This window comes from Myotis myotis, unplaced genomic scaffold, assembly GCF_014108235.1.
Source record: "Myotis myotis isolate mMyoMyo1 unplaced genomic scaffold, mMyoMyo1.p scaffold_m19_p_1, whole genome shotgun sequence".
Classification (NCBI taxonomy): Eukaryota; Metazoa; Chordata; class Mammalia; order Chiroptera; family Vespertilionidae; genus Myotis; species Myotis myotis.
In genome coordinates this window covers 178,585,076-178,608,546 of record NW_023416313.1, presented here as the reverse complement: position 1 = coordinate 178,608,546, position 23,471 = coordinate 178,585,076, and the positions used below count along the sequence as shown (strand labels likewise).

Sequence of the window (23,471 nt, the reverse complement as noted above, 5' to 3'; positions counted from 1 at the left end):
ATATATACATACATAAATAACTGAAACAAAAGTTTCAAAAAATAGCACTTGACCCTGCCTGTTACTCTTGTACATGCAATTCTCTTATCTATTTTCTTCGGTTCTGGTCTGTTCCCTTCTCCTCCATTAAAAAAAAAAAAAAAAAAAAAAAAAAGTTGGTCTGCACACCCTAAATTGACTTCATTACCCAAAGGGTTGCAACCCACACTGAAAAACATTGGCCTAAAGAACATTCTGGAAGTCAACCAAAGGTTATATGCTATTTATTCCTTTCTTTTTTTCTTATTTTTTTTTTTTGAGAGAGAGAAACATTGATTGGTTGCCTCCTGTATGAACCCTGACCAGGGACCGAACCCGCAAATCAATTGCTGATAATGAAGGGCCACCCTAGCTTCACTTTTAAAAATATATAAATATTTTTATTGATTTCAGAGAGGAAGAGAGGGAGAGACAGAAACATCAATGATGAGAGAGAATCATTGATCGGCTGCCTCTTGCACGTACTATATACATATGCATATAATAGGTTTTTTCCTTAAAAAACAACAACACTATATGTCATTTTTTAGTTAGGCGGAAAAAAACAGAAACGTGAACACTCAATAGCAGAAACTCACATCTGAAGGGTTACATAAGAGAAGAGAAATGAACTGCTGCTGAAATTGGAGGCAGGCGATCCACCCTAGTCACGTCCATTGTCAGAGGCACAGCTTTGTAAATTGTTCAAAACTGAGCACGCCCATTTCCAAGGAACTCAACACCCTGCAGAACTCTTTTTTAAACTAAAAGTAAGCTCTTGAATAACTGCATTAGACAACCCTTTACCTCCCACACTGTAATATCTTGAAAGGAATGACCAATTTGAATTTTTAAGCACTGGAAATTTCTATATTTTTTTAGAGTTGGTGGAGAGAAGGAAGGCATTTTCGTTTGTTCTTGAGAGCAGATATGACATATGGAATAAATGGAAAGTGTACTAAGCTATTTGGAAAATAGAACTTACCCATTTTAAGTTTCCATACTCATAAACAAAAGCAGTTGGAAAGAACTCACGTAAAAATTCCCCTTACTCAGAGAAAATTTGTTTTTTTTTCTTTTGTTTAGTTTTTAGTCTCTATATTACAACTTAAATTTACAATTTAAGCTCTTATCATTTTTAAAATGAAAGCCACATCATCTATAGTCATAAAGGCACAGCCTGTTGAATTTCAAAGAGGCACACATTATCCTACAGCAGAGTGACTAAATGACCAAGACATCCTTCGGGCACTACCATGACTTGCTTGGGCATTTGGCACTATTTGGAGGACCATGATTTACTAAGCACCAATTCACTGACTGAAGTCATATTATGATTGCTCCCCTAATCTAACTTCTGCCTCCCTTGCCATATCCCAAGTCCACACATATCCACCTGTTTTTGGCAAAACAGTGCCCAGAAGACATTTATCCTCATCAGATTTTATATGAAGACATAATTATCTAGTATTACTTAGTTACAATTTCAGAGAGAGGAAAGGGGGGAGAAAGAGAGAGAGAAAAACATCAATGATGAGAGAGAATCATTGATCGGCTGCCTCCTGCATGCCCCACACTGGAGATTGAACCCACAACCCGGGCATGTGCCCTTAACTGGAATCGAACCAGGGACCCCTCAGTCTGCAGGCTGACGCTCTATCCACTGAGCCAAACCAGCTTAGGGCTAGTTAAAACCTTTTTTGATTCCAAAGAGAAGGAGGGGAAGAAAAAGAAGGAAGGAAAGAGGAGAGGGAGGGGAGGAATGAGGAAGGAGGGGAGAAAAAGAGCAGAGGGAAGACTTAAGACACTAAAACATGCCTTACTTTCTGCCAAAGTCTTAGGAAAACCTACAGAAACCTCATAGCTAACTATTGACAGTAGCATGTGCTTTTAATTATATTCTGGAAATGTGCAAGCAAGCAAGGCAAAATTGTATCATGATTCTCATTTACATTTATCATTCCCTCACTATAGGAATACATAATCACAGGCAGACATCTGTGGGTGGTTACATATGAGGTGGGCCTTTCAAGATCAGTTTGTTCTAGTGTCTTTCTCTTCACACCCTAATCAAGAGGCAGTTCACTAGGACTGCTTTAGTGAACAGGGCGCCCTGCGGGGAAACCCAGAGGCTCTCTCTCCAGCATGCATGATAACTTTATAACAGTGTCTCTGATTCCCCGTCTTCCTTCCGACAGTGAAGTTCAAAGCACATCTTCTTTCCCCTGTTTGTTTATAAGAATCACTTTGTACTTGACAACACTTTCCTTTGTAAGGATTCTCTATTTTTTCCAGAGTTAAAAGATGCCAAACTGCCACTAGAATACCTTGACTCTTCTGATCCTCAATCAGAATTTCCCCTCCCCTAGTTGAAAGTGACATTTTCTAGTACAAAAATTTCCAAACAAAATGGGGTTAGACTAGAATAAACATGAGTCATAGCTGAACATGAACTGAAACAGAAAACGTGCTGGTAAAATCCCTCCCTTAAAAGCTTTATCTCACAACCCCGGATGTTTAAAAATGATAAACACAGCGACCTATGCAACAACAACCTAGATGTCGGTTGCTGTTTGTTTTTGCTATCAACTAGTTTGGCATGCTCTGCTTGCTATGCACCAAAGGTGCTTCTACACCAACTCCACCAACTCAGAAGGCAGGACCACAGTGTGCCGTGCTAGGAAGACAGGGCTTGGAATGATGTTGGACAACCAACTAGGGCATTCTGCCTTCGGATCTGAGCTATATGAGGTGCATTGGTCAGTAAGGATGTGGCAATACTAAGGAAACTGGTGGTTGGAAAAAAAAAAAAATCCGCCAAAACCATAACTGGATTTAACTGGAGATTAATTTTGAACTCAACCACACTCATTTTTACTTTTAACAAGATTTTACTTTGCTCAATATAGTGCGAAGAAGCTTTATAAAGAAAATTTCAAACCAAGGCCCCAGAGTCTTGCACATTCTTTTCTGCTCAAGTGGTCATCATAGTTAAGGTATAACAGGGTTAAATAAGGCTGTCAACGAGAGATACGAGTGCACACAGCCTGGAATGGAGCACAGTTATGATATCCCACTAAGTGAGACAATAATCTCCCAACCTCCCAACACGTAAAGGGGCAAGAATTCACTCAATTTGGCTGCGGTTTCAGGAACATCTGTAAGACATTTCTGCATAATCTCAGTAATTTCTATACTTCTGATCTACAATGGATATTCTACTATTTATTCCCCTGTCAAAAAAGAAAAGTTAGGCCAGAGAAGCCAAAAGAGATTTTAATGCAAATACTTAAGCCAATGAAAGCAAAATAGACCATTCACTTTTTATTTGGGCTTTTGCAGATAAGACACATGTCTCAAGCAAACCTCAGAATCCTCCCCCAAACTCTTTTCCTGCTTTAATCTTCAGATATTGCACAGGCTCCAATGGGTCACTGTATTTTGACGAAAGAACTTTCCTTAGGTTGAGTTAAGGCCCAGTTCTCCAAAGCTCATTAAAACCACACCACATAGTAAGTATTGTTAGCATGCTGCTAGAAAATGCCTGTGCATAGTGTTAAGCTTTCATTCTCTTCAGGAGACAATTCAATTTCTCATCTTTTATTTAAATACCAGTCACTCATAACACAAAACTAGCCAACAATTTAGGAAAGGGCCAAGACTGGTCACTGCCCACGGCCGCAACTGCCACCACTGCCATCACTACTCCCCACGCTCCCCAACCCCTTTTCAGTAGAAAAGACACGACAGAAGAGGTAGTGGCACACTCTTCCTTCACCATTCAGAGTCTTCATGGCAGAAGCCCTGCCCTGTTCCAAGTCCAACATGATTTCAGTGCTTCAGTGGAATAAGTTGAAAATGGCTTCACCACAAAGGTCAGATTCCCAAAAGTAGACGTAACTTTGCACTGAATGGGGGTTTATAGTAGGAGGTCTGGCTGTGGTGCTACCATCTCCCTTCCAGGTTTTCTTCTGCACAATTCAAACTCAGGAACAAAAGATTTTGGAGGAGAGGGGAGAACTAGACAAAGCAGCAATAAAAAAAACCACATTTTTAAAAAAGAATGAAAGTGGCAGGTCTGTATATAGCTCAAAGATGGCTTTCTCATAGACACAAAGAAAGCCTTATTATCAAGGTTCACAGGGTGCCTACAGCTCAAGAGAAGGCCAGAGGCAAAGAAGTTGTAGCCTATCGCCTGGGGAAAGAGTTTCAGGACCTCCTCTGTCAAAATGAAATCACTTCAACAAAGGTTTCACAGGAGAATCTCAAATGAAAAAGGTAATTTCTCAGTTTAACCACCTCAACCACAGTTGGCCTTAATCCAATATCTAGAATTGCAATCCAAGATTATTTTATCTTTAAAAGATAAATGGGCAACCATTCTTAACATGTTTGAGTAAACAATGGTAAGTCTAATTTCAGAATCATGAAAAAAATTTCTAAACGAGTACCTTTAAAGGACTCTTTCCCCCAAAGATGAGAGCTTTATTTGATCAAATTATTTCATCAGCATCATTCTGGAATTTAGTTCAATGACAATTTTTTGAGTACCAAATAGGTTCCAATTACAGTGTTTGGCAATGCACAGAACACAAAAGATAAAACAAAACCTTGTCCTAAAAAAAGTTATCATGGAATAGAGTAGGTGGGGAGGGAAGAAGACAGTTCCGCTTTTCACGAAGGAAGAACATGGGAAATGCCATGCGAAAGTCCAAAGTACTGCAGGGTTCAAAGTGCCACTGAGGAGAGAGAAAGCATCTTCTGACAGGGAGGGGGCAAGGAGAAGACTCTGACCTGGCATCGTAAGAAAGTAACATCTGGGGAACATTAGGGAGGAGAGGCAGGATGTCAACAGGCAAATGGGAGGTGTGATCATGGAACCATTGTTCTGGGTAGAGCAATGATCCCTAGACTTTTAAATTTTGTGAATTAGCAAAATTTCCAGAAACAAACAAACAAAAAGTGGTTGTGATGAGGAGAATAAAAGAATTTAAAAGAAGGAATATACTAGGCTAGGAGTTGTGTATTCCATAAATTTACTAGGGAGAAAACTAGGCTAGAAATACCCTCTGAGGAAAAAAATAGCAAGAATTCTATGGCAACTTCTTAAATTTTGCAAATGATAGTGAAATAAATATTGACCATCTATTAACACCACCACTTTAAAAGAAGCATTTTAATTCCAAAAAATGTCAGAAGCATATCATCTCAGAAAAGTAAAAATGGCATTTCTTCTCATGAAAGGGCAGCTAGTAACCTTACACTGTCAGGCGAAACCTTGTCCCGCACCTGTGCAGGAGGCCCTGGGTTAGAGCCTAGGACTTCTGTAAGGAGCAGAAGGAAATACAGCTGAAGCCGCGTGGTGGGGAGTTTGGAATGGTAGACTGAGGAAGATATATTCAATTAGGCAAAGTGAAAAACAAGACTTTTCAGGGGAGAGGTAAGGAATGACTATGATATATAATCAGAGCTGTGCTCTACAACTAATTTGATCAAAGTGTATAGACTGGAATGAGGGAGAGTGAGAGGGGTGCTGCCCAAGTGAGTCTGGAAGTGCTCAGGCCACCAAGGAGGATACTGCAAAGACTAGGGGGGAGGAGTTGAGGTGGTAGAAGAATGGAAAGGACTTGGCAACAAATTATATGTAGGATTTAAGGAGAAAAAAAAAGAGTCAAAGATGACTTGCAGGTTTTGAACCTAGGCAAATTATATATATCAGTAGTGTTAACAGATACATGAAAATTCACAAAATGGTGCTAGACAAGGGTAGGAATGAATTAATTTTGGGAAGGGCTGGAATATAATGAGACGAAGTGGGAGAGTCATAAGTGGGAGGCTTGCAGAGGATCAAGCTTGCTATCTTCATCACCTGGGGGGTTTCTGAACCACTGTCCTAGGTGCTAGGGATACAATGGGGACCAGATCTGGTACCTGCACTCATGGAGTTGCAATATGGCAGAAGACACAGACACTAACGCAGCAAATCACACAGATTGGTGTGATCACAAATTGTATTAAAGTGTCTAATGTCTAAAGAGAAAAGAGGAAAAAATAGAGATCAGATACTTGGAAAATGACTTCAATTAAAAGACAAAATGAAACTACTAAGGGAAACAGAAGGCATGGTTAGAAGAGTCGGAAGTAAATCAGAGAAGACAATTCTGATGGGGGAAATGGAAGCTGGTGGGGGAATGAGTTTCAAGGAGCAAGTAACAAATTGTTACAAATGCTGCGGAGAGGAGAGGTGGGGGGCGGGGGGGGGGGGGATGAGTAGGGAGGAAAGCCCACTGGCCTGTGCAATGAAGACAGGATGACCTGAGCAATGTTGAAGCAGGCAGCGCAGACTTTTAAGGGGTTGACAAGTAAGGAGATAGCAGAAAAGTGCAGGTAACAAGACTTGTCTTTCAAGAAATTAAAAAACAGCCCTGACCGGTTTGGCTCAGTGGCTAGAGCGTCGGCCTGTGGACTGAAGGGTCCCAGGTTCGATTCCAGTCAAGGGCATGTACCTTGGTTGCGGGCACATCCCCAGTAGGGGGTGTGCAGGAGGCGGCTGATCCATGTTTCTCTCTCATGGATGTTTCTAACTCTCTATCCCTCTCCCTTCCTCTCTGTAAAAAAATCAATAAAATATATTTTTTAAAAAAGAAATTAAAAAACAAAGAAAAGGGGATGGGGAGATGAGTGACTTGAGGAAGCAGTGAATTTAAGGGATCTCCTTATTTGAATGGGGACAATTTCAACAGAGTTGAAAGAATAGAAGAAAGGGCCAGGAGAGACAGAGACGACAGGATAGGAGGGGGACAACTGCCAGAGCTGGGTCCTGGGACAGTGGGAAGGTAGCACATTAAGAATATCAACCAACAGGTCAGCACTGACTCCTTGGGGAGAAGGTGAAATACTCAGAAATGAGAGATAGTAAGAAAGGTGAGGAAGCTCTTGTTAGAAGGTTGTGTGGTCTTTTCTGGACAATAGATGCAGAGGGGAATCATTTGCTGTGATTTGAGTGAGACCTGAACAGCTGGACTTGAGAGTACCAACAGCTGTCAAGTGTACATTCATTCAACCAACTATTACTGAGGGCCTTCCATGCCCCAGAAATTGGGCATTTATGCCTGGGCATAAATGGGCATTTATTATTATAAATACTCTGAGTAAAAGAGAAACCGTTTGATTTTATCGCTCTCACATCTAGAAAAAGACCCTAAGCAATAACAGGTGATAATTACACATCCTTTGAAGCTTATGTACGTGCTAATGGATGAGATTTCCCTATTGCAGGAGCCCAAAATCCATTCCTCAGAAGAAAATATATGGTGTTAGTTCATTTATTCCACAAACAGATACAGTGTGCCTGAGCATCAGGTAAGTGAGCTCTGAGGAAGCAAGTCATGGCCTCTGTTCCCCAGAGGTTCACAACCAATGTGATGCTTCTGTGCTCCCCACCAGTGGGGCACGCTGCATTGCTTGGAGCATTAACTGACCCACCATCACAACCTTTATGCTTCATTAGAAGGCAAGAGTCTGGCCATCTGAACATTTTTAACAGCATATTTTCTGTATACAACATAGTTTTAGGGAGTGGACTGGACCAGAGAGTTCTGTGGATGGTTTTTCAGTGCTATTCAACCTCAAAATGAACTCTCTTAAAACCATTGCAGCTTTTAAATTTATAAACCAAATGTGTCAAATAAAATCTACCTTCCTCACACTGATCTTTAAGACCCTTCATGATCTCATCCCTGCCACCTCTTATACTAGCTTTGTAATATATGGTTTTTTAAAAAATGTTTAAAAACACTTTTAAACTAGTGAAAAGCATCTCAACTCATCTTCCTGGTCCAAACCCAATTTCAGATTTATGCCTACCATGTACATGTAATCATCATCATCATGTACTACGTACCACAAAAAGGAAAAGTGTTAAAAGTGGGGGGCGGGGGATGCTTTTACCACTATGCTTGTACTGATACATTTATCTCCCTAATGCTCTTGGTGAGACAGTTTTGTGACTAAAAAGAAAATTAATAGCATGTATCAATATTATAAAAATATGATTAATGACTTTTTGAGATTAAAGTATCATCATCTTGATTATTAGGTAAAGAAAAGCCTATTAACTAACTTTCAAGTTGGGTAATTTACTCCATTAAAACAGGGTCTGGTGTTTCAAGATTTAATGTATTGTTCAAATTCATGTATGCAAACAAACTCATTAAGATTCAGGAGCCTTCCTGCAGAGACTCACTGCACTTAGAATTCAGGGCCCTAACCGAAGACATCCAACCGGAGTATTTTAATGGAAACATTTGTCTTTTCTAGACAGGACATTCTCCACTATTGTTTTCGTTCTTACCCGAAGGAGGAATTAAAAATGCCCTGAGAGTTTGCAGCAGCTGGAAGGCTGCGAAGAGCTTGCTCCTTACATTACACTAACATTATGCACCGGAGGTCAAGGGCTGCTCTTGGACACCTCCTTACGCCAGGGCAGCCAGCGACAGTCACCGTCACTCTGGGAATGAGTTTAAAGACAAATATTTCTCATTCTAGCTTTGTAAAATGCACATGGTCCTAAACTTGAAGAACTAATTTTCAAAAAATCTGAAGCACACCCCATTATGTGACCGAAATGTTTCTGTTGGTATTTTTTATGAAACTTGTTCTAACAAGTTACCTGGAAATAAATGAAATCCTTCACCCTTTATTGAGCCTGTGTGCTAGGCCCTGTGCGAAATGCTTTACTACAGTCCATTAAACCGCTGTGCAACAGTCCTCTGCAGAAGAGGGGTATGAGGCCAGGGAGGTTAAAAGAACTGACATCACCAGCTGACAAGGAGTAGTATCACTGTTCACCTTGCAGCACCACCTCCTTAACGATAACCCATCTTTTGTTGTAAATATTTCTGAGTCACTTACGACAGAAAGGCATAGTGGTTAAAAACACAGACTCCACAACCAAAGTGCCTGGGTACAAACCTGAGTTGGTTCCACCACTTACCAGCTGTGTGACCTTGAGAAGGTAACCATTCTGTGCCCCAATTACCGCATTTGGAAAACAGAAATAACAACAGAATGCACCTAAGAGGTTGTTGTGAGAATTAACGGAGCCAATCCATACAGAAAATGCTAATTCATGTAAAATGCCTAGAACTGTACCTGGTGTACAGTACGCAGTCGATAAATGTCAGCTCTTATCATTGAAAGCAAGTGTCATAACAATAAAGTGTCCGGGGCCTACCCTGAGTGAACTGGGACTGAGTAATTCCCTCACACCCGTTCACACGCACATGCATGTTTTGGGGGTCTCCCATGTGCCAAGGATGTTATACAAACAATTAATTTGTTCATTCTCAAAAACAAAATGAAACAAAAATCTGGCAAGGGAGTTACTATCCTTCCTTTGTCAATAAGGAAAATTGGTTAATTTGACCAAGGCTCTCAAATAGGAAGTAGCAGACTCAGCATTCAAATTTAAGAGTTTCTGTCTCAAAAATCCAGGTGATTTTATCTATACAATGCTATTTGGAGTTATTTCTACTTTTCTATTTCGTCAGGGAGTGACAGGTAATCATTTAGGAGCCGAGTTTTGGAAGAGACTTTTGAGTGAACCTGGCACAGCAGTCCCTTTTGCTTATGAAGAAATGGAAGCCCAGGAAGTTTGCTACTGTGTGCAAAGTCCTGTAACAAATGCCATCTCTGAGGGGCGCACCAGTATGCTTTCCTCTCCCATGTTGGTGGCCTGCCTCTAGGAAGGCCTCAGCCTTGCTCCTAATCTTTTCAGGGCTCAGAGAAACCAATGACCACTGTACACATCAAGAATGCAACAGCTGGCCCTAATCGGTTTGGCTCAGTGGATAGAGCACTGGCCTGCAGACTAAAGGGTCCCAGGTTCGATTCCAGTCAAGGGCATGTACCTTGGTTACGGGGGCACATCCCCAGTAGGGGGTATGCAGGAGGCAGCTGATCAATGTTTCCTTCTCATCAATGTTTCTAACTCTCTATCCCTCTCTCATCCTCTCTGTAAGAAATCAATAAAATATATTTAAAAAAAAAAAAGAATGCAACAGCTGAAGAAACTCCTACCAGTTGCAACAGCATGGATGGACCTGGAGAGCATCATGCTAAGTGAAATTAGCCAGTCAAAGAAAGTTAAGCATCATGTGATCTCACTCATTTGTGGAATATAATGAACAACATAAACTAATGAACAAAAATAGAGCCAGAGGAAAAAAATATTTTAGATATTTTAGAGTGTAATAGAAGTAATCCTGTTATTTGCAGATTTTTAATATTTCCTACAACTTTTATAATATTATACTATGTTAATACAGTATTGGTAATATTATTATATTTAAAATCTTTTTTCTTAAAATATGAATGTATATTGCATGTAATAGTATTATATTTAAAATCATCTTTCTTAAAATATTAATGTTTATTGCATGTAAATGGCTATTTTGTAAAAAAAAAAAAAGTATATAGATTTCAAAAAAAATTGCAACAGCTAAGTGAGGACCCAGGGGCTCCCCTCTGTGACAAGTTCATGAATTTTAGAAGATGGACTTTATTATATCAAATTCAGCTGATTGGGCCTTTCTGCTTTCTGGCTCACTGCACCATTCTGGAGACCCAGGGTTAGCAAATGGATGTTAGTCTAGTCTATAATGCACTGTGAGGAAAATTCTGCCAACCAGGACTTTTCAAACAAAACCCAGAGCAGAGACAATTTCACCCTGAAAAAAAGGAAAGGACAGGCTGACATGAGGTTTAAACCTAATTTGTCAAAGGAAAAAGGCTCACAATTATAGTTGCTATTCCTAGTGATGTTACAGTCTAAGGCCAACAGCATATAAGCTTAACAAGCCAACGGCCCCATGCGGAGAGGCAGTGCTGAGATTTCTGATATAATTAGTTTCCTTTACGCAAAAGAGCTGGATTCATAATTAAATGCTGTTGCCTCCTGCCCACATTCTGCTGTGCACATATTTGATTGCTTCCTAAGGGACTGGGTTAGAGGTCAGGGGACAACCCAAAACCACAAGTCCAGTCCACTGACCTCCTAGGGCTGACAGGAATGTGATGCACGTTTGCAATAGTTGTTCCTGGGGCCCGCCTAGGAAGAGGCTGACTTCATCTTTCCACTCAACACACTTCTCAAGAGTTCGCTGGTCAGTTTACACAGTTCTCACAGACCACTGGAAGTGACCGCTACCACAGGCTAAGTGCCTGTGCACTGAGTCCCACGGAAAACTCCTGACCATTCTGAGAGGGGCAGGTTGTTGCGGACAGACTGTGGTCCAGAACTGAAGTGCGAGGCTCGAGTCATGGCTCCTCTACCTATTTACTTGGTCAGATCAATGACCCTCTCAGAACCTCAGCTTCCTTGTCTAGAACATGGAGATACTAATCTCTGTCCATGGACAGGATTATGAGACGTTTAAATAGTGATGTAAATGAAAGTACTTTGTAAACAGTGAAGGTCCCAGTGAAGGGAAGAGGCCACTGAGATAGTCTGCTAATCTCCTAACTAGTCTCTGGGTGTGAAATCCCGCTCTCAGGATACAAGTCCAGACCCTGAACAGGTTTCACATCCCTCCACAGTCTGCGCTCTACTACCCTTCAACCTTACCCTTGTTACATACCCCACTTCCCTGGAGGCCGTAGCCAAACAGGATTTCTCCAAATTCTTCCCAAGGCTGTACTGGCTGGCCCATTTACCCAACTGATTCCGTCGCGCTCTGATTTTAGATTAGGTGTCATTTCTCCCTAGAAGCTTTCCTCTATCTCTTCTCTCTACTTTCGTAACATTTTCTATTTATCCACTGTGGCCCTTTTCATCATTGTATTCAGACGCCTTGATACTTGTTACTCTTTCCCCTCTCAAAGACTAAATAATGTTGCTCATTGAATGAGCGAAGTTAGTGACCTAGTGGACAAATCACTGTTAGCCTACTAACAAATCACTGAAGCACCCTCCCCAGCCTCTGCTTTTTTTTTTTTTTTTTTTTAATATATTTTATTGATTTTTACAGAGAGGAAGGGAGAGGGATAGAGAGTTAGAAGCATCAATGAGAGAGAAACATTGATCAGCTGCCTCCTGCACACGCCCTACTGGGAATGTGCTCGCAACCAAGGCACATGCCCTTGACCAGAATCGAACCTGGGACCTTTCAGTCCTCAGGCCGATGCTGTATCCACTGAACCAAACCAGTCAAGGTCCAACCTCTGCTTTTATCAATTAAAACAACAAAGGCAAAAAAAAAAAAAAAAAAAAAAAAAAAAGGGCATGAGAGGATTAAAGACTTGGCCAAAGCAAATGGTTACTCAAAGGCGGAGATGTACTTGGACCTTGGATCTCCTAGTTCAATCTCTGACTCTTCTCCCACAAAATGTTGACTATGTCCAGATTTTATGCTATATCATCAATGTCTTTTCATAGCAAGAGAACTGAAGGCAGATGAGGAATAAGAGAAAGAGACTAGTGTTCAGAAAACTAATGCTCAAGGCCAGGCCCTGTGTGACCCAGGCACACCGTTCTCTGAACCTCCGGCCCCTCATCTGTCAAATGGAAGTTTAGCATCAGCACACCTAAGCAGCAAAAGGCTTCCTATTATTTTAGATTATTTTTCATCTATGTCACCATACTGTATATGAAGAAAATGAGATAATTTGAAAATACTTTATGTATCTCCTTTCACGTAATATTTTCCCAACTTTCAAGTCCTTATTTTTCTGATGACATTTAGCTTTATTATTGAAACCAGGCATTTTTAAAGGACAGGATTCTAAAACATTAAGCGGTTTCTTTAGTACTGAGACAGGATAGTGAGAAGCTAGGAAAATTCCTTGACCATGTGGAATGGGGAGACTGAGACAGATAGCTGAACAAACTGGCTGAGCAGTTTACAGCCAGATGAAGAAGGTCGCCTCGCCTCCCTAGAGATAACATCTAGGCCTCAGTTGTATTTCAGCTCCAGGCCCGGAAAAGCAGCAAAACCAGGTGGGCAAGGCCAGGATCAGCTGCAGTGACTAATGACCCCCTGCCCTGGCACTGAGCAATCAGTAAAGACCGTGACCCTGAAAGAGCACACCTGGAAAACTGATGAATATTCTACTGAAACTCTCCCTTGAGACCTCCTCTACAGTCCCTGCCTGCAAGAGATAGATAAAAACCCTCAAAACAAAAGACCCATGACCCGCTCTCCCTCTGGGAAGCATGTCTGCGGCTTTCTCTGCTCTCTCTGCTTCCCCGACTTCGTCCCCCACAGGCATGCATCTCCTAAACTCTAAGGGAACCCACAAAACTTGCAACCAGGGGAGCAATGGGCTGTGGCAGCTTGTCCCAGGCTAACCCCCTAACCCTGTCCCCAAGGCTCCCTTTCTCTGACTTCCCAGAGAGCTAAGGCAGCCCAGCCTACGCTCTCCTGTTGCTCCTATGCTAAGCCCTTCTTTGTTTCACTGTCCCCAGCTTTAATAAACATACCCTCATAGTCACCGGGACTTGTGTTGTGAAATCTTTTCTGCTCGAAGTCAAGAACCCTCACACTACAGACTGACCGTAGGCAGACCCACTTAAGGGCCAAGACCCCTGTCCAATAACAGAACTACAAAAAGTTTAACTGACAAGATCAACACAGGCTGGGCTTGAAGCCTGCACTGCCTGCATGATGAGAAAACAGGCCTAGCTTAATGTCCTTGGGAGGGGCTTGTGCCGTGACTGCCTGGAAGCACACACCGCGTGTTTTTCAGAGTACTATATATTCTATTTTGCAATAATAACGAGATAATTTGAATTTAAAAATGAGGTAAATCATATAATGAGATCACGACATACATTTAAAATTAAAGTCTAAAGGGCCATGATACACACCTCTGACTATATTACATACGCATGTTTTTAATTTTAATTATAACAGAATTTTGTGAAGTGAAAGAAATTAGTTGGATTGTCCCATGAATTTTTCATGCTTTTATAAGGACTGGAAATCTTCAAAACAATAGTAAGTAGAGAAAATGGGGAATGCACTCAAATTATTTTGTTTGTGAATGGCACCCTTTATCAATACGTCACCGTTTGCTACTGGTGGTGCCTGAGACAAGTACCAGTACCAGTTTTTAATCTTCTAGTTCTAAACAATATAAGAGAGCAATACAGTCAGAAATCATTATTAATTCTCAAACTACATTACGCACAAGTTTCTAAACACAATAGTTCACTCCAACTGCCAACAAAAGCAAAAGCAAGAGACTGAACAAGTAGACAAAGAAATCAATAGGAGAGGAGAGGAGAATGTTGTTTTCATTATTCTCTTTCCAACCCAATTCCCTCTCCCCAAGTCCTGGTATGGGTGAGGTGTTAATGCAGAGAGTGGAATGTGAAAGTGGTCGGGGTCATTCAAAAAATGGAAAATTGTTTTCTAAGCCATCTCAAGATTTTATTCAGAGACCTTAAGAAGAAAAAAAAAAGTTAAATATTTTTTATTGAAAACTATAAACAGCTACTCCATCCAAATTCATAAGCAACTTACAAATTACAGTAGGGTTAGTCACTGACATCTCAGAACACAAGCCCTTTTTTGTAATGGATTTTGTGTATTTTGTTGTTAAAAATTTCAACTTCCATGGCTGAAAGTCTTTTTCAAAGAAAGCGCTTATTGGGCCATTTCTAGCAAGAAAAAAAGGATCAGGTCTGGGGGTATAAAGTCTAAACCACCACCAGCAGCACCAGGTGGAAAAGACAACATGTGGGCCATCCTGGAGTTGGCCAGCCTTTTCATACATGAAGTAGGGGAAGAAAGATGTAAGTTGTTGTGAAAGAACTTACACTGGCTGTAGATAAAGGAGGTGGGAGAAGGCAAAGCAGGGCTAGTTCTGGGAGAAGTGCTCCTCTGGATTGGTTATGGGCAACAGTCTGAAAAGTTCATGTGTAAACAAGATGCGAAGGAAGGCTCCAGGGTTTGATGGCATCTGGCTATCTTCTCTTTAGATAATAGCCACCTGGAAGTTAATTCAAAGTTCCAACATACACGCAGGAATGTGAGCAATCTTGTTAGCTGGCCACAGCTATGAACAGCTAACTGCTCTGTCTTTCTCTCCCTCTTTGGCCCACTGTAACTTAATCAAGCGCATCTCAGAATTTTTTTCCTTGTCAGTGTGTATGACATTAGAATATTCTGCAACACCTATTCCAGATAAATAAATATTGCATAGGTTCCTAAGAAAAAAACTCTTAAAATTCAACTTTTAAATAGACCACCTATATTTCATGTTAAAACCTGATCACATATTTTAGAGATTGTTCTACCACTTTATACATCAGGAAAACATCTATGAGTTGTTCAAATAATTGTTCAAATAATAGTTGTTCAAATAATTATTGCCAAGTTCTTTGCCAAAACAGGCAGAATTATAGTGTGACGTGGGAAGTCACGTCAGTCTAAGCTTTGCCAACAGAAAGCTGTGCAACACTACACACATTGCTTAACTGCTTTGTGGGCTGGTTTGTATCATGATGCACTGAGAGTCCATCTTCACCCAGCTTTTGCAAAGTGCTTTGAAATTCTACAATGCTGTCATCCAGTCTATCTCAGTGATGGCAAGCCTATATTTGATGAACATTAAGGACAAGCAGAGCTTTAGCATTTTCTCCTGGGAACAAAGAATTAAAATTCATGTCCAGCAACAGGTGACTTATTAAACTATTGCTGAATGCTACAGGTAGGACTGCAAGCAAATACTTCATCACAGCCAAGAAACAGGGCTGCTTCGGAATCTGTTTCCAAATTGTTTCTACCACTGTCTGTGGCCTCCCAAAGGAAGTCCTGAGTAACTAAGTTACACAAAATAAAACAAAAAGCAGGCTTATTTCTTCTTCTACAGACAATCAGGCATCCACTTCCTTTAAAGTTCTTATTAATTCAAATCAAAATAAGAAAAGTCCAAAAGATACAAATTTTGGGTCTTTCCTATGTTCAGTAGGAAAAGGAGAAAAGGACACATCTCCAGACACAATACAAGTAATAATCATTCCCCAGTAATATATATATATTTTAATCCTCACCCGAGATTTTGTTGTTCTTGTTTTAGCGAGAAGAAGGGAGAGAGAGAAACAGATGTGAGAGAGTAACATCAATCAGTTGCCTCCAGTACACACCTTGACTAGGGATCAAACCTACAACCTATGTATGTGCCCTGACCAGGAATCAAACCCACAACCCTTTGATGTACTGGATGATGCTCCAACCAACTGAGACACCTGGCCAGGGCCACCAGTAATACTTTTAGTATTGAAATTTAGACACCATGCATTGGATAGCTACCTACTCACTTTAGAAAACAGACAGCATATGTGTATGACATTGCCACCCAATCTCTCCCTCCACTGCCATGGCAGACATCAGGAATCCATGACCGCCCCTCAAGCTTGCTGAGCTCAGACAGGACCTCAGGATTCTATACAACACAGCATTCCAGGTGGCCCCTAACAACCCGTCATTACTGGCATTCATACTAAAGCCTATTTCAGCCCGGCTCTGCATATTCCTCAACATACTATGCCAAAATATTGAAATGGATCTTCAAAGACAGCCACTTCCTGATAGTGTCGAGATAGAATAAAACCTTCACTTAAACAATAAAATGGTAATGTTTTCCTGTAATAAGAGCAAAGAACATAACTGCAAACATTAGTTTTAGTCCAGACACTATGCTATTCCAGTGAGATGTGCAAGTGGTTCTATATAATAAAGGTTTATATTCATCTTTTTAAAAATAGAATTTGGCTTTATTCAACACAAACACTGAATTCCAATCCACTCACTATCCTGTCACTCAAACAAGTGCTGGGCAGAACACAGACACAAACAGAGCTCCATCTGCTAATTAAAACTGGGCACAAAACTGTTAACAGGCATCTGTTGCATTGTTTGAATCTAATGGGCAGAGACAAAGCTGAAATGGCTCTTCAAAAGCAAACCCAGTGATTTCACTCATTTTCTCTGGTATTTATGTTAGTGGGGGGTTGGAAGCATGGTGTTAAACAGCTTATTATAATGTCTGAAAGATAAGTGAAATATCTTGCATATTTTAAAACATCCCTTCAAAACTGATCATAGAAAGCTATACAACATTTTATACTAGGGTAAATACCATTCTTGTGTAAAGAATTCATAGTAAGCACTTTTAATCTTATCTCAGACATCATCCAATCATCTACAACTATGAAAGAAGAAAACTAAAATCCAAGCAATGCTTTACAACTTACACAGTGCTTTCACAGTTCATCCATCCAGTCATTCATCTGTCCAATTGAGTGGTCATTTAATACAGGCATTGGAGATTTAAGAGATGAATAAGACTTGATTCCTGCCCTAGGGAATTCACAGTAACCCTGAAAAATTGGTACTGTATTATTACACTCTAGTATAGATGAAAAAACTAAGGCCCGAGAAGGACAACTGATTCACTAAAGGCCAGAAAACTAGGAAAGGCAGATGTCAGGACACGAACCCAGATCTGACTCCAGACCCACTGCTCTTCTTAACGTGCCATGCCCTTTCCCTAACACCGAGCATGAACAAGTCCACTTCATTGGCTACTTACACGTCAGAAGGTCCACATTGTTATGTTCCACAATATTATTACTCACCTAAATCTACTACCTCATCCCCACTACAATGTTCTTCCCAATCTACTATGAAAAACTACTTCCTACAAAATTCTTCCAAGCAGCAATTCTAACACACGCAAGAGAGCTGGCCCCCAGGCGGTCAGACCTAAACATAACCGGCTTCAGGCCTTGCCGCAGCATCCTGGCCTTCCATTTCTGATTCCACACTTCTGTTCAGGTTCAGTTATCAGATTCAGTTCAAGAACTAACTGCTATTTTATTCCTTAGTTTGCCTTATCTTCACAGATTAGACTTATCTCCCTCTAAAACAAGATGCAAACCAATTTCCCTCCAGCTTTTCTCAGTGGATCCAAACAATCTTGGTGCTGTTGCCAAGAGAATCTCCTCCCTGATTTGCTGCCATGCAGAACAGCTGGCCAAGTTCTTTATTAAAGTACACTTATGTTTAAGACACATCAATATCTGTAGCCAGGACTCAGTTTCCCTGCTCTCCTCCTTAATTTGTTGAGTGGCTTTTTTCATATGCTAGAACACAAACTGAGGAGATGAGTTTAACCCTTTACTACCAAGTATTAAATTCTACATGTTCTGAAATAGATAGGAAGTCTACTGACAGCTTTGAAAGAACACATGACATTAAAATAAGGCTTCATGTACAAAATGTTCAATTTGAAGTTGAATGTTCCGTGCATATTTTTGTTTGCAAGGATGAAACGAATGAAAACAACTATGAAAATTAAAATCAACTTGCTCTACATATCTGGATTACGCTCAGCCAAATGTTGATATCATCTTGGCTAAAAATGTAAACATGACAAAGTTTGTTTTTCAGTCAATAAGTCTTGATAAAAGCTTTGAATTGCTACCAACGAAAAACAGTTTTTTATAAAGTTGGGGTCAGCAAACTTTTTATATAAAGAAAGAGTAAATATTTTTAAGCTTTGTGGGACACATATGGTCTCTTGCATATTCTTTGTTTTGTTTGATTTTTTTAATAACCCTTTAGTACTGTAAAAAACCATTCTTACAGTGGACTGCAAAAAAACAGGCTGCAGGCCACATTGGCCTATGGGCAACAGTTTGTCAACCCCTGATTTTGAGGAAACTGAATACAAGGGGAAAAAAAACAATGTTACAGAAGAAAACATCTAAAAGTGCTCTGGTGAGAGAAGGCTGCAACAACTGCCATCATCCCCTTATTAATATGATTGCATTAGTTATTTTGCACAGGGAAGGAATTTTAATGACAGGGTGCCCTTTGATCTCCTAACCTGAAACCACAGAAAGAGCAAAGGACAGCTTCAGGTGCTGAGCTGTCCCTGTATCCCCTGCTGCAGCACTCTGAACCACTGTATGAGCATTCACTATTTCCCGGAACAGATTTGGCTCATCAAAGTGGGAACATTTAACTTTCTCCACATAAAGCATACGGGCAAAATCTAATTTCTTCCTAGAAAAGGTGGTGACAAATTCGTGGAGATGGTCATGCTGATTAGATATAGCAGCAGCTTGATTGTGAAAAGCGACAAAGACTTGGATTTGGAGTGCGCTGGAGTCTCTGTTACAACCCGCTGTGATCTTGACAATGTCAACTTAACCTTAGTTTTCTTATTTATAAAATTGAGGCAGGGGCATAAAGATCATCTCTAAGACTCTTTCTGCTGTCAAACTATGACTATACTAAAATGAAACCACTCAGGAAATACCCTAACCGGAAGACGGGGCGGGGGGGAGAGAGGGAGAAGGGGGGCAGGCCAGGGGAAAGACAGCAAAGGGAAGAAGCTTAGATTGTCTTGTTAGAGAACAGGATCTGCTTTTCTTTTTCTTCTACCAGCACCTTATTCAGTACAGGTCATTCCAACATGTCAATGTGCCCTCCTATCAACATTAAAATGTACCCACAGCCCAGAGGAAATATAACACGTAGCTAACTGTATAGCTGTTTCCTGGTTGTCTTAATGTTACATTTTATAGACATTTAATTAAGAATTAATTATGATTATGTAAGAGGTTTGGGAAGCCAATTAAAAAACTTTTTTCAGTTCTCAAATATAGGAACTGAAAGGCTAGCACTGGGCCTATTATTTCAAATGGATAAAACAATCCTACTCAATAGTTGACAAATATTATCTGACTAATATACTGGAAGAGTCCCAATAAGTCCGTTGGAAGAAAATGTACCCCTCCACCACCCAAAGAGCAAAAAGGGAATGAGGGGAGCCAGGATATCTGAGAGAACAGCCGGACCTTAGAGAAGTAAGGAAAAGTATCTGGGCAACAACTGTATCTGCTCTGAAAATGACTAATTGTCGCCTTCCTCTCATGATGGCAGACGCCTCATGAAAAGTGTCTAAAGATGGCAAGAGGCCCTTTTTAAAACCACTTAAACTTTGACAAACCAAAACTAAGTCTTAAAATGTCCCCTCATTAGAAGAAGCAGGCACAAGGTATACATATCTACCAAACCACACACACACACACACAGACCCCAGGCGTTAAGAAATGCGTCTTTCCTGTGACATAGACCTTATCAAGGTTTGTCAGCAATGCTGTGGCAGACCTTGTCAAAACCCAGTTCCAATACCCAGGAACTTACACACCTAGGAACTTCAAGAAGTAACTATGACTGGGAGGAGATGAACCACCAGCTCTCACTTCAACAACTTCCTATCACCTGGGAATGGGATGGGGGTGTTAAGGGAGTAGTGCAGCGGTTCTCAACCTGTGGGTCGCGACCCTTTCACAGGGGTCGCCTAAGACCATCCTGCATATCAGATATTTACATTACGATTCATAACAGTAGCAACATTACAATTATGAAGTAGCAACGAAAATAATTTTATGTTGGGTCACAACATGAGGAACTGTATTTAAAGGGCCAGAAGGTTGAGAACCACTGGAGTAGTGGGATTTTGCTACTAGCGACGTGGACACTCCAAACCTATGTTTGTGGAGATTTTTACTACGATGGTATTAACATTCACCTTAGTTTCCTAACTTCATTTCAATTGCAAAGCACTGGGTTTCAGGTATAAAAACTCTTCTACTGTTTGAAGGCAGTGTGCTACCACTTCCTGTTGGGGCTCTGGGGGGGGGGGGGGCAAGTGGAGGCATGGAAGATTTCCCCCTCCTCCATGTCAAGTGAGGACACAGCTCATAGTCTCTTTTTACCACATCCACCCCACAGAAAATACAAAGACTAAGATTATTCATGAGATTCACCCCGTTTAACTGTCTACCACCTGTTCCAAACAGTGTCAGGACACTGTTTTTCATGCCTTAATAGCTGCGGCCCTCCATTGAACTGAATTGCAATCATTAAAAAAAAAAAAAAAATCAACACAAAAAGAATTCTAATCCTTCAGAATGAAAAGTAATTTTTAAAAGCTACTATTTTAAAAGGAAGTAGTCACCCTTACAGGAAATATGGGGCAAAAATTAAGGCAAAAAGGGGAAAACTAATTAAACTATTATAAACAAGCAAAGGTCATCCAAGGAGCTTAACAGAAATAGCATCCAAGCGACTCACTCACTGTCAAAGCAGGAGACTGCTTCTGGGAGCGTCAAGCATAGAATGGACAAAAGACTACCCACTCAACCAGTCAGAAACTGTCCTTTACCAACTGGGCTGCAGCATGCATTCAACAATGTAAGAAGGTTACTCTAGGTTTTGAGATGAGTACCAGCATCAAAATTAACGCCCTTTAGCTGCTGTAACAGCTCCAACCAAATCTCTCAGAAATATACTTGAGACGTGACATTTAAAATCTGCTTCCTCAGAAAAGAAAAAGTCCCACTCAAGACTGACTGCCAAGAACTTGCAGCTCAAACTTCCCTAAGCCCAGACATCATAACGCCGGGGAGCTTTCAGACCACTCAATTCCTGTGAAAGAGGCCAGAGCCAACCAGCCAACCACACAGCTTTGCCTACTACTTGATTTGAAGAGTGCTCTATACCCAATTATGCTTTTTAAAGAAATAATAAATTATCCCTAAAACATACAAATAATCACATAACACTTATGACCATCGCACTAGCCCCCAATAATCCCAGAGATTCATGGTAAAATAAGCTGTACGAATTCATTTGAAAGACGCTTAAGTGAGCTCCTCGGAGAAGCCACAAGCATCACCCAGACGACCAAAAGTTAAGATCCTTCAGGCACTTAATTAACCGCAGCTATTTAACAAGGAAAAGGGTGTTAAGGTCACTTGGTTGGCAGCTTAAAACCAGCTTTGATTTCCTCTTCAGTTTATAGGAAGTTAGAGAACTTGTTACCTGAACACAAAGTCTTCCAGTACAAAAGGTGGAAGGACAGCTCCCAGGCCAGATCAGAAAAAAAACTGAATCAAATGAAAATAACCGGGGGTGGGGGGTGCGGGGGGGGGGGGGGGGAATGCTGCTTGTGATTCGTTGAGCAACTCATAATTAAAACCAGAGCAAAAAATACAGGGACCCAGGCAGACTCCTCTGCTGCGAAGTTCTTAAACATTCAAGCCCAAGAATTTAACAACTAAGTGTTGCTTTTCAGGAGATGGTAGTAAAGGTCTCCTATTTTCCTGACCACACCGCTCCCCAAAGTCACCGATTCTCTTAACGCCCCTTCACGCTCGCAGAACAATTTAATGCTCTGGATACATCCTCCTCTCATTGGGCACTTTTCCTCTTTTTCCTGCACTTTGTCCCGAGGAAGCGAGGACAGAAGAGGGTAACAGTGCTCCCAGTTCCTGAAGAAAGTCCTGCTGTCCACGCCCTGCCCTCTCCCACCTCCTCCACCGAGTGCCCGGCCTCCTCCCCCCTTTCATCTCACACCAGCTCTCCTTCACTTTCTCCCCCACGCACCCCACTCGGTCCTCTGGTCCCCTGAACCCTGCCCCGACCTGCAGCTTCCTTCTGCCCCCGCCAGGACACCTCCCCAGACCCCGGTGCCCGGCCCCTCGCCTCCCACCACTCACCCCCGCAACCCCCTCCCGCTGCTGGACTCGCACCATTCGTGCCCCGGTGTCTCCTGTTCCTCTACTTCGCGTCCCTCCCGTTCCCCCAACCCTTCATTTCCCCTTCACATTTCCTTCCTCTTTCCTGTCTTTCCATCCATCTCACACCCACTATCCCTTTCTCTCCCTCCGTGCGGTTCCTTGTGTTCCACACACACACACTTTGTCCCCCGAAGACCCTTCCCTGTCACCCCACCCCTCTCGTTTCCCCCAACACCCCTGCGTCCTTGTTCCATTGGTTCCCCTTTCCCTTTCTTTGCCCCCAAGTTTCCCCTTCACCTCCCAGCCTCACATCTCGGCCCGCCCCTTTCCTCTCTCCGTCTCCCTCGCCCACGGCCCTCGCCGTCCCGCCGGCCCCGGGGTCCTCTCCCTGGGGCCCCCAAGCCCTCCCCCGCCCCCTCTCCAGGCCCCCTCGCCCTCGCCCTCGCCCCCTGTTTCTCACTCCCGGTCCCTGGCAGCGGCCCCTCCCTCACCGATGGTGGAGATGAAGGTGGTGTTAAAGGCGTCCTCCGAAAAGCGGAAAAGGAGGCAGGTCTTGCCCACCCCCGAGTCGCCGATCAGCAGCAGCTTGAACAGATAATCGTACGTCTTCGCCATCTTCTCGCTCCGGCCGTCTGACCCGGGAGCGAGAGCAGCAGCCGAGCGAGGCGGAGAGGGGGCCGCGGCGAGGGGGCGTGCCCGCCCAGCCGCCGCTCGCCCCGCCCCTCGCCCCGCCCCTTCCCTAGGAGAAGGCCTGCGCGCCCCGCCCCGCGTGGCCAATCCGCGGGGGTTTTGTCATCACCGCCCCGAAACCCAGGGCTTCATGGGACTTGTAGTTCCTTCGAGGAGCTTC

At 42.0% G+C, this 23,471-nt stretch overlaps 1 protein-coding gene across 1 annotated transcript in view; it reads right to left on the bottom strand.

The window, feature by feature from the left end:
- The window catches only part of RAB8B (RAB8B, member RAS oncogene family), a 63,883-nt gene extending 40,647 nt beyond the window's left edge, over window positions 1-23,236 (bottom strand). Inside the window, exon 1 of the mRNA XM_036303964.1 lies at window positions 23,113-23,236. Coding sequence (XP_036159857.1) covers window positions 23,113-23,236 — 124 coding nt within the window. The remainder of the gene's footprint in view (window positions 1-23,112) is intronic.
- Window positions 23,237-23,471: the final 235 nt, after the last annotated feature.